Here is an 11,483-nt window from a genome sequence, read left to right as displayed (position 1 = left end):
CCGAGCAGCGAAAGCATAGGATCCTAACCACTGGACTGCCAGGGAATTCCCTTTTTATTTTGAAGAATTTCAAACCCAGAGAAATTCCAAGAATAAGGTAGAACCCCTGTAACACAGAAACTGTATATTCACTATTTTTTTTACTTTTTTTAAAAATCAAGGTATAAGAAAAGGGAACCTTCTTACACTGTTGGTGGGAATGCAAACTAGTATAGCCACTATGGAGAACAGTGTAGAGATTCCTTAAAAAACTGGAAATAGAACTGCCATATGACCCAGCAATCCCACTGCTGGGCATACACACTGAGGAAACCAGAATTGAAAGAGACACGTGTTCCCCAATGTTCATCGCAGCACTGTTTACAATAGCCAGGACATGGAAGCAACCTAGATGTCTGTCAGCAGATGAATGGATAAGAAAGCTGTGGTACATATACACAATGGAATATTACTCAGCCATTAAAAAGAATACATTTGAATCAGTTCTAATGAGGTGGATGAAACTGGAGCCTATTATAGAGTGAAGTAAGCCAGAAAGAAAAATACCAATACAGTATACTAACACATATATACGGAATTTAGAAAGATGGTAACGATAACCCTGTATGCGAGACAGCAAAAGAGACAGAGATGTATTGAACAGTCTTTTAGACTCCGTGGGAGAGGGCGAGGGCAGAATGATATGGGAGAATGGCATTGAAACATGTAAATTATCATATGTGAAACGAATTGACAGTCCAGGTTCAATGCATGATACAGGGTGCTTGGGACTGGTGCACTGGGATGACCCAGAGGGATGGGATGGGGAGGGAGGAAGGAGGGGGGTTCAGGATGGGGAACACACGTACACCCATGGCGGATTCAAGTCAATGTATGGCAAAACCAATACAATGTTGTAAAGTAAAATAAATAATTTTTAAAAAATCAAAGCATAGTTGATGTATACTACTACATGTTACAGGTATACAATATAGTGATTCACAATTTTTAAATGTTGTACTCCATTTGTAGTTATGGTAATATACTGACTATAATCCCTGTGCTGTGCAGTATATTCTTGTAGCTGATTTTATATTTAGTAGTCTGCTTCTCTTAATCCCTTACCCTGTACCACCCCACCCCTCTTCCCTCTACCCACTGGTAACCTCTAGTTTGTTCTCTGTATCGGTGAGTCTGCCTCTCTTTTGTTATATTCGTTAGTTGTGTTTTTAGAAGCCACACAAAGTGATACCATACAGTATTTGCCTTTCTCTTATTTCACTTTAGCCTAATACTCTCTAAGTCCACCAATGTTGCTGCAATTGGCAACATTTCATTCTTTGCATGGGCCAGCAAGTATTCCATTGTGTAGAATATTACTTATCTGTTTATCTATGGATGTACACTGAGGTTGGTTCCATGTCTTGGCAATTATAAATAATGCTCTTATGAACATTAGGGTGCATGTATTTTTTTGAGTATGTTTTTGTATTTTCTGGATATATATCCAGGAATGGAATTGCTGGGTCATACTGTAGCTCTCATGGACGTGAATTTGAGCAAACTGCAGGAGACAGTGAAGGACAGGGAAGCCTGGTGTGCTGTATGTAGGCCATGGAGTTGCAGAGTCAGACACGACTTAGTGACTGAAAAATAATAAACAGCAGCTATATTTTCACTTTTCTGAGAAACCTCCATACTGTTTTCCACAGTGACTATCCCAGTTTACATTCCCACAAAACGTACAAGAGTTCCCTTTTCTTCACATCCTAGCCAACATCAGTTATTTGTGTTCTGATAGCCATTGTGACAGGTGTGACGTGATATGTCAATGTGGTTTTGATCTGATTCAGCAATTAACACTTGCCACCTATTTGTGATCTCTCTTCCTGCTTTCTCTCTCTGTTTATTTCATATAGCATTATTTCAATCCTAAAAACTTCACCATGTATTTCCTACCAAGTTCATTCCTTCATACTACTATAGGAGTTATCACACTAGAGAAATTTAATACTGAAATATTATCTAATGTATACTCCCTGGCCAATCCAATTTTCCCCAACTGTCCTCATATCACTCCTTATAAATTTTGTCCAATCCAGGATCCAATCAAGGACCACACATTACATTTTTTGTAATGGTTTCTTGATCTTCAGGCTTTTTTTGTCTTTCATAACTAATTCTTTGAAGCATCGAGGAAAATTATTTTGTATAATATGCCTTTTTAAAACAATTATCTTGATTTCCTCCCTCATGATCAGATTCAGATTAAATATTTTTGGCAGCCTTCTTACATAGATGTGTCCTTAAAAGTTACACATTTTGAAAAGGAGAAAGAGAGTAAGGGATTATATTAAGTGCCAAGTTAAGTTTATATAACAATACCCCTAACTATCATAATCCTATTAACAAGTATGGCAGGCACACAGATGTTCAGACCACCCTTCAAGAAAGCACTCATTACCAGATGAGAGAATGCTTGGCTGACAACATCTTGCTGTTGGTCCCTCCAGGGTCAACTGGAGGTCATTCTCTTTTCCAGGTAGCCCCTAGTAACAGTAAAAGAGCCAAGCCATTTCTGCCCAGTGTGAGACTTCTCTAATGGACAACCTTAGTTGGGCTTTCACTGTGCTGCAGAGACTGTCAGGTCTGCATTATGGTCTGCTAACTCCTGCTCAATCCTGCTTCCTATTTTCTTTCACTGATGTTACTCCTCAAGAAAGCATTTGCACTTCTTGCTCCATCTCAGTGTCTGCTTCCTGGAAAACTCAGCCTGAAACATTCTTGTTTGAGATGAAAAAAACAGGAGATCTGGGAACTTTAAGTGCCGTTCCAAACCAATTCACAGTAGAAAGATGACGTATCTACTATTAAGAGGATATGAATATAGGCAAACTGACTCCAGGGTTCAAAAACTAATCACCTTCATGTTATAAATCAATGTAGTAGTCTTAAAATATTGTAGGCCCTCAGTATCTCTTAACTGCAATTTTCCTACTTTTCAGCTTAAGTAGTTCCAAGAAAATCATCCTCAGAGAAACCGAATTTTTAAATTTGGTATCTATTAACACATATGACAACTTTTTAGCAGAGTCTATGGGGTTAACCCTTTATGTACTATTTTGTTATGCATTCAGATGATTATAATGTAAAAAAAACTAAAAAGTTCTTAAAGACCAGTACTCTTTTTTTGGCCATCCCATGTGGCAGGTGGAACTCCCCCAACCAAGGATCCAATTCATGTCCCCTGCAGAGAAGTGTGGAATCTTAAGCACTGGACAACCAGGAAATCCAAGACCAGTATTCTTATCAATATTATATATCCCAATGGCTGATGCTATTAATGAATCTAATGCTAACACTATAATCTGTTTTAAAATAATTCAGTGGGTGAAAATACACCATGGTGAATGAAAACAGTGGTATAAGGTTACAATGACTTTAGTTGTAGTCCCATATCTGCTACTTCTCTGCTATACATATGACTTTGGGCAAGCCACCTGACCTAAGTCATAGGGTTTTAACCAGGATTAAGGGTAAGTAATACACTTTAGTAGAGTGTCTGAAACATCATAAATGGAAAGCACTAAACCTTTTTTGATTATCTCCTAAAGGTCCGTCTAGTCAAGGCTATGGTTTTTCCAGTGGTCAGGTATAGATGTGAGAGTTGGGCTGTGAAGAAAGCTGAGCGCTGAAAAATTGCTGCTTTTGAACTGTGTGGTGTTGGAGAAGACTCTTGAGAGTCCCTTGGACTGCAGGGAGATCCAATGAGTCCATCCTAAAGGAGATCAGTCCTGGGTGTTCATTGGAAGGACTGATGCTGAAGCTGAAACTCCAATACTTTGGCCACCTCATGCGAAGAGTTGACTCATTGGAAAAGACCCTGATGCTGGGAGGGATTGGGGGAGGGAGGAGGAGGGGACAACAGAGGATGAGATGACTGGATGGCATCACCGACTAGATGGGCATGAGTTTGAGTCAACTCCGGGAGTTGGTGATGGACAGGGAGGCCTGGCGTGCTGCAATTCATGGGGTCGCAAAGAGTGGGACACGACTGAGCGACTGAACTGAACTGAACTGAACTGAAATGCCAGGCATTATACTAATCTCTGGTGATTCAAGACAGATCAGTAATATCATTCAATCCTTGAAGATGATCACAGCATAATCATGAGAAAGAAGAAAGCTAAAAGCTATCTATATTTTAAAATAATCAAATAGATTCTAATGGCTGATTATTTAATATCATTAAATACCAAAACTTTAACTACTATACCAAATGACTTAATTTGCATATTGCTGATTAAGAAATAACAAGACGTTAGTATCAACAGACTTTATATCCTTCACCCTTCATATCTGTTAAATAAATACAACATCCAAGTTTATACATTTTTAAATCATTTTTATTGAACTGATTTTAATAACACTGTTTTAGCTGGTGGCAGCTGCCCCAGACCAAAACAAAGCCATTGTGAATGCTATTCAACATCCTCAAAGTAATCCCATTTGTTTTTGTACTTGGAATATAATTAAACTTTTGACATCACATAATCAAGCAAATAGCAGTGCATACTATGTTATTCAAAAAGACTTTATGCATTTCATTTAAAAAATCATTTCGCAGAGGCTTCAGCTTTATCAACACATTCTACACATCATGCTCTCAAAATAAAAGTGCCCTAAAACTAACCCTTAGGTTTATTTTACTGTTATTAATGAATACTATTCAGGGTTATAGGAACTGAAATTTAACATTTTACAGTATGAGGCAATAAATTATTAATATTTGCCGACACAAATTCCACTCAGACTAAATACATCATTGATACATTCAAAAAGACAATTTGTAAATATTAATATACTAATTCATATGTTGCAGTGCAAAAGAAGTGACACTCTAACAGTTTCCTGAGCTTTAGGAAATAACATCTTTCTGACTGTGACTCTCAATTTAAAATAGGCTCTTTATAATATGAAGCCATGTCAAAACTATACAATTAAATTAGGTTTTTAGAGAACTGAAAAGATTGGTCAGAGTTATGGTGGTTTAGGGTAATGAAAAAGTTTTCAAAGCAAAAGTATTTACAAAGCTACAAAGGACTATGAATTTACATGTAGTATGAAGATCAAAGACAACCTGATTACCAAATGATCACAATTATCCCTTCTCTTTCAAAAATATTACACCGAAAGACTTTATAAGTTATCTAGCATTAAATATGCCAACCTGTAGAATATTACACATCTTTTTAACACATTCTTCCATAATGCCCAGTAAGAAGGAATAAAAGCTAAAACATTAAAAATCAAGAAAATAAACATGCTTTTAGGAATGTTTTGCATGGGAATATGCTAGGAGAAGTGAAAATGATTTCTCATCAGACCTCTACATATCCTCAGAATTACAAAGACCGAGTTTCTACTTCAATCTTTTCTTCTGCTTGTACTGCATCAGGATCAGCATGAACCACTGGAGGTCGCAAGATGACTTCGGGCCCTCCACCGTATATGGACTGTAGAAAATTCCACGTTTCTTCAGAAATCTGACCAGAATCTGCTCCTGAAAACCAAGTACATAGAGAAAAAAACAGTATTTACAAGCTTTCATATTCGTATTGCAAAAAGCTTTCATAATGTACCCCCAGTATGTATACTCTAGGAATAATTGAGAAGTTTCAGAACATGAATTTTCAGGCTACCAGCCTATATGGTTATAGGTTGCAAATTTATGGTCTGCCTTAAAAAGTTAGAGATTCTTTTTCCCACATATTCTTTTTTTTTAATTAATTTTTTTGGTGTACAGTTACTTTACAATGTTGTATTAGTTTCTACTGTATGGCAAAGTGAATCAGCTATATGTACACATATAGCCCCTCTGTTTTGGATTTCCGTCCAATTTAGGTCACCACAGAGCATTGAGTATTAAGAGTTTCCTGAGCTACAGAGTGTAACAAATCACTAACAAGTAAAGGCTTAACAGTATTAGTCAAACTTACCCTGCTTGAGTATCACATTGCCACATTTGGTGACTGCAATTTTAGTGTTATCAATAGGACCTGGAGGATCTAAGTTAAAAGGCAAAACAAATAATCAAAATGTATAAGTGTACCAAACAACTACATATTTCTGTACCTGAATTAATGAAGGATATAACTGTTTAATTAGATTATTTTTAGTCAGATTATTCTAGTCAGTTCTTAACTGTCTTATTCTGAGTTTCTTTCTTTTTGGGTCTTAGTTCCCTAAAACAGAACCAGGAAGGCAGACAAGTGAAGTTTTCTCACTACCATCCAAAATGTAATAAAAATAATGTCTTAACTATCCATTTGGGGATTACAGATTAAAATGCACTTTTAATACTTTACAAAAGAACAACTCCTTTGTAATTTAAAAAGAATGCAACTCTCAGTTCCAGACTGTCATTAAACTAAAAATATTATACAATGAAATGTTAAATGTTATGTTAAATGTTAAATGTAATGTTAAATGTAAATGTTAAAATGTATATGTGTATATATATATATTTTTTTTTGGCTGTGCCTCAAGGTTTGCAGGATCTTAGTTCCCTGACCAGGGATTGGACCTGGACCCCTGGTAGTGAAAACACAGTATCCTAACCACTGGCTGTCAGGGAATTCTCAAAATGAATCCTTTTTTAAGGGAAAAAAACTTTGTTTTCCCCTTGAATACAAAAGTATAGTGTACCTCCATTATCAAAAACCTTTAAAAGACAGAAAAGGCACAAGAAAGAAAAAAATACTGTGATCCCACTACAGAAAGACAGGCAAACTGTTTTTGCATCTTTCTGGTCTTTTTGCCTTTGTACATGTTTGCCTTTTCCAACTATGTTTGCCTAGTTCCAAGTATGCATACTATATTATAACCTTTTTTGTATGTCAAGAACATCTTATTTTTTAATTATTAAACACTGTTATACAAATAATTTTTAAAGTTCATATAGTATCCCATTGTAACGGATGCACCATAATTTAACCAATATTATTGTTGGAAGGATTAAAAAAATTTTTTTAATGTTAAGATTGTAGGCTAATTTTTATTTAGTTCCCTTATACTTTCCATGAATATGCTATACTTTGTGAAAGTTTTTAAAAAGTTAAAAATAACCAAAATATAAACTAGACTATATGATCCCCAATCTCTTGTTCAGTAGTTTAATTCCAAATACATATATTCAAAAAACATTTGTCAAGTAAACAAAAAATTTGCAAAGAATTTTGTCTTTCTGTTAAACACTCACCTCCATCTTTACCCTTCACAAAACTTTCCCATTCTCTAAACCATTGCATACTAATGCAATAAAAAGTAGCTGGAGAGTCCTCCTCTTGGAATGCTCTGTTGAGCTATAGAGGGAAAAAAAAATCAGTCACTTAAAGTCTAGAACGTGTTTGTAGCAGAATACAACCATTCTACTTCATTATCTGATGAGGTCAACTCCTCATACACAAAGAATGTGATGTAAGTTGATGCTAAGTTATCTTAATAGGACATGTTAACACCTGATAAACATTCAATCAATCCATCTACTGAGTTTTAAGACAAAAAAACCCTAGAGTTATGGAATAATTACAGACCTGCATTTTAAAAAATAAAAAAGTTTTATTAAAGAATAATCCACCTACTATTAACATAAAGTTCAATGGTTTTCAGTTAAGTTTATAGTTCTAAAACCACTACCACAATCCATTAAAACATTTCTGGGGGACTTCCCTGGTGGTCCACTGGCTAAGACTCTGCAGTCCCAACGCAGGGCGCCCGAGTTCAAACCCTGGTTGGAGAACTAGATCCCACATGCCACAATGGAGACTCAGCACAGCTAAATAAATATTAAAAAAAAACAAAACATTTCTGACACCAAAAAAGTTCCCCTGCACCCATTCGCAATCAATCACTTCCTCTCAGCTCCAGGAAACCATTGATCTACTTTACCTTTTTTTAAAAAGAAGTTTCACATAAACGGAATGAGACATCACATAGTCATTTTTTGTCTTATCTTCTTTCACTTGGCATAATGTTTCTAAGATTAATCATACTGCATGCATCAGTAGCTCTACCTTTTTTATGCTCAGTTGTATTCCATTGTATGGATGTAACACATCTTATTTATCTATTTGGCACCAGATGGGTGTATCAATTATTTCCAATTTTGGACAACTACAAGCAAGTCTGCTATGAGCATCTGTGTACGGGGTTTTGCAGACTTTAATGATCATTTCTCTGGTGTTGTGTGAAAAGTTGCTCAGTCTTGTCCGACTCTTTGCGACCCCATGGACTATACAGTCCAGGGAATTCTCCAGGCCAGAATACTGGAGTGGGTGGCCTTTCCCCTCTCCAGGAGATCTTCCCAACCCAGGGATCAAACCCAGGTCTCCGGCATTGCAGGCGGATTCTTCACCAGCTGAGCCACAAGGGAAGCCCCATTTCTCTGGAGTAAACACCTAAGAATGAGGTTGCTGAGGCACGTGCTGCTGCTGTTTTTCAGTCGCTAAGTCGTGTCCGACTCTTTGTAACCCCACGGAATGCAGCATGCCAAGCTGAGTCCTGTACTGAGTGGTTGTTTAACCTCTAAGGAACTGTCAAGCTGGTTGTCATTTGGCATGTGACGCTACATGTCCACCAACAGTGTTTATGAGAACTCTAGTTTTCTACATTTTTTGTCAGAACTTGATACTGACCTCTTCTTTTAGTCATTCTAAAAAGTATGTATTGGTATCTCATTGTAGCTTTAATTTGCATTTTACTAAGGACTAATGAGAATGTGTACTTTTTCATATGCTTAGTTAACACCCATATATTAAGGGTAATGTATATTAAAATATTTTGCTTATTTTTAAACTGGAATATCTGTCTTCTTGAGTTGTATAAATTCTTTACATAACCTGGATATAAGTCCCTTGATGATAAATGATTTACAAATACCTAGAACTGCATTTGGGTCTACCTTCCTAATGTACGTTTTTTCCAGTATCAGCATTGCTGGTCTTACTGTCTGTCTCATTAACTGAGATGATATCCCATTCCACATTACCTCTGACAATGTAACTAACTTTACACAAAATAAATGAAGAAGTGGGCTCACATCCATACGATTCATTAACTTTACCATATGTTATTGTTGTTTAGTAGCTAAGTTGTTTCCAACTCTTTTGCGACCCCATGGACTGTAGCCCACCAGGCTCCTCTGTCCATGGAATTATCCAAGCTAGAACACTGGAGTGGGTTGTCATTTCCTTCTTCAGGGGATCTTCTTGACCCAGGGATCGAACCTGCGTCACCTGCATTGGCAGGCAGATTCTTTACCACCGACCATCACCTAAAAGTTGCTGGCCTACTGACTACTGTTTTTGTGCCTAGGTGACAAAACACTGTGGGTCTGGTACTGTCCTATATGAGGCAGTATATGCCCCAAACTAGAAACAACTCTATAGTGTTCTTTAACAATCAGAAAATAGGATATGAAGGTAGGTACACAGGTAAAGCAAGTAGGTGAGTTTATCTATCACAACCTACTGACACAAAAGCTTTTTTTGCTTCTAATTAATACAACTTTGACCTATACTAGTTTAGAGGTATTAGTTTCCAAAGGGACACAACAATGATTTTACTAGACTGGAAGACAAGACACTCCTCTGGCCACTGTGGGTTCCTCACATCACTGAATCTAGAGGCAAAGGGGGTGGGGCTCTATAAAGAAGAAAGCAAAATGTCTACTACACAACAGAAACAAGAAGGACTATGAAAACCAGGTTATACCCACTATATTAGTTTCAGAGAGCTGCTAGAACAAATCACCACAAACTTGGTGACTAAAACTTATTCTCTCAAACCTCTGGAGGCCAGATGTCCAAACCAAAGTAAAGGTATGACCACACTTCTTGTGGAGACTTCAGGGAAGACTCGATTCCTTGCCTCATCAACCTTCTGTTTGCAACTGTCCAATCTGTCTTGTGTCTTCATGTAACTCCTATCTGTGCATCTCTTTATAAGGACACTTATCATTGGCCTTAGGGTCCATGCGAATAATCCAGGGTGATCTTGTCTCAAGGTCCTTAATTATATATGCAAAGACTCTTTTCATAAATAAAGTCAATTCACAGGGATTGTGACATGGAAACACCTTTTTTGGAGACCACCATCCAATTCACTATAAGCACCATTCAGCATTTCCGTATCCACAGATTAAAAGCTAATAAACAACCAGACAAATTTAACACAGGCAACACTACAAAGAGCTTAGATTCTTCAGGAATGAAGGTCTAGGTTACTGTATCAGGAAAATAACCAGCTGAAGTGCTGGCTGAGAAGACAGAGAATATGGAATGGGTAGTTATTGACCGTAGAGACATATTTCTTCCTTGCCCCCTGTACATATTTGTAAATATTTACTAAATTTGAGAAAAATTACCAATTTATTTTTCCTTTCTTTCAGTCCTCTATTTCATACAAAGTATATTATTGGTGCTTAATCTTATGGTTTATTCTTTAGATTACAGAATATACAAGGGAGATTGTGACTGAACTAAACATGAATGAGCATCATCCAGAAATGGACATGCTGACTGATAGAACTCTGGGTTTCTGACCATTCTAGACACCTGCCAGTGGCAAGCAATATAGGTCATTTCCAGAGGCTTTTGGTAATCAAATTTTTTTTAGCTTTGAAACAGTCTCAAACTTATAGGAAAACTCCAGTACAATACAAAGAAATTTTTTCTGAGCCATTTCTGGGTAATTCGCTAAACACACAAGGACTTTTTCTTAAACATTTGACACAAATGATAAAAACCTAGAAATACTGATATAATACTAGCATCTAATCCTCAGACTCCATCATTTTTCTAAATGACTCAATAATATTGTTTATAGCCAAAGAATCCAGTTAAGAATTACCTATTGGGTGATTCCTGGCAGTCCAGTGGTTGAGACCCTGCACTTCCATTTCAGGGGGCATAGGTTTGATCCCTGGTCCAGGAACTAGGATCCTACATACTGCATGACCAAAAAAGCCTCCCCCCAAAAACAGAAAATCCCAAGAATCACCTGCTGCATATAACTTTACATTTCCTTTAAGGTGACACAGTTCCTTAGTCTTGACTTTCACAATCAGGACAATTTTGAAGATTATAAGCCAGTTATCTTATAAAATGTCCCCCAATCAGACAAAAAATGGTTTGTCTGATTTTCCTCATTTGAGATTCAGGTTATGCATCATGTACCAAACAAGTGATGCTGTGTTCTTCTCATTGTATCCTTTCCTGGCAAATGATTTTGATATGTTCCATTAATGATGTTCCGTTAAAGATGCTCACTTTAATGACTTCATTGAGTTGGGTGCCAGTCTTTTCTCTTTGAAAGTAATAAGTATTTTGTGAGAAATAAGTTGGAACTATGTTAATATTCCATTTTGCATCAGTCTTTCAAATTTATTCACTTATTTATTTATAACAGTATGGACACAATATCTCCTATTTTGTTTAATGGGT

At 36.7% G+C, this 11,483-nt stretch overlaps 1 protein-coding gene across 6 annotated transcripts in view; it reads right to left on the bottom strand.

The window, feature by feature from the left end:
- Positions 1-4,367: 4,367 nt before the first annotated feature.
- The window catches only part of USP33 (ubiquitin specific peptidase 33), a 60,380-nt gene continuing 53,264 nt past the window's right edge, over positions 4,368-11,483 (bottom strand). For all 6 annotated transcript variants that reach the window (XM_043876658.1, XM_043876656.1, XM_043876657.1 and 3 more), the window contains 3 exons: positions 7,241-7,343; positions 5,979-6,047; positions 4,368-5,542 (listed from right to left, as the gene is read on the bottom strand). In XM_043876658.1, the coding sequence (XP_043732593.1) occupies positions 5,385-5,542; positions 5,979-6,047; positions 7,241-7,343 (330 nt within the window). In that variant the 3' untranslated portion in view covers positions 4,368-5,384. The remainder of the gene's footprint in view (positions 5,543-5,978; positions 6,048-7,240; positions 7,344-11,483) is intronic.

This window comes from Cervus elaphus, chromosome 20, assembly GCF_910594005.1.
Source record: "Cervus elaphus chromosome 20, mCerEla1.1, whole genome shotgun sequence".
NCBI lineage: Eukaryota > Metazoa > Chordata > Mammalia > Artiodactyla > Cervidae > Cervus > Cervus elaphus.
This window is presented reverse-complemented; position numbering and strand designations above follow the sequence as displayed.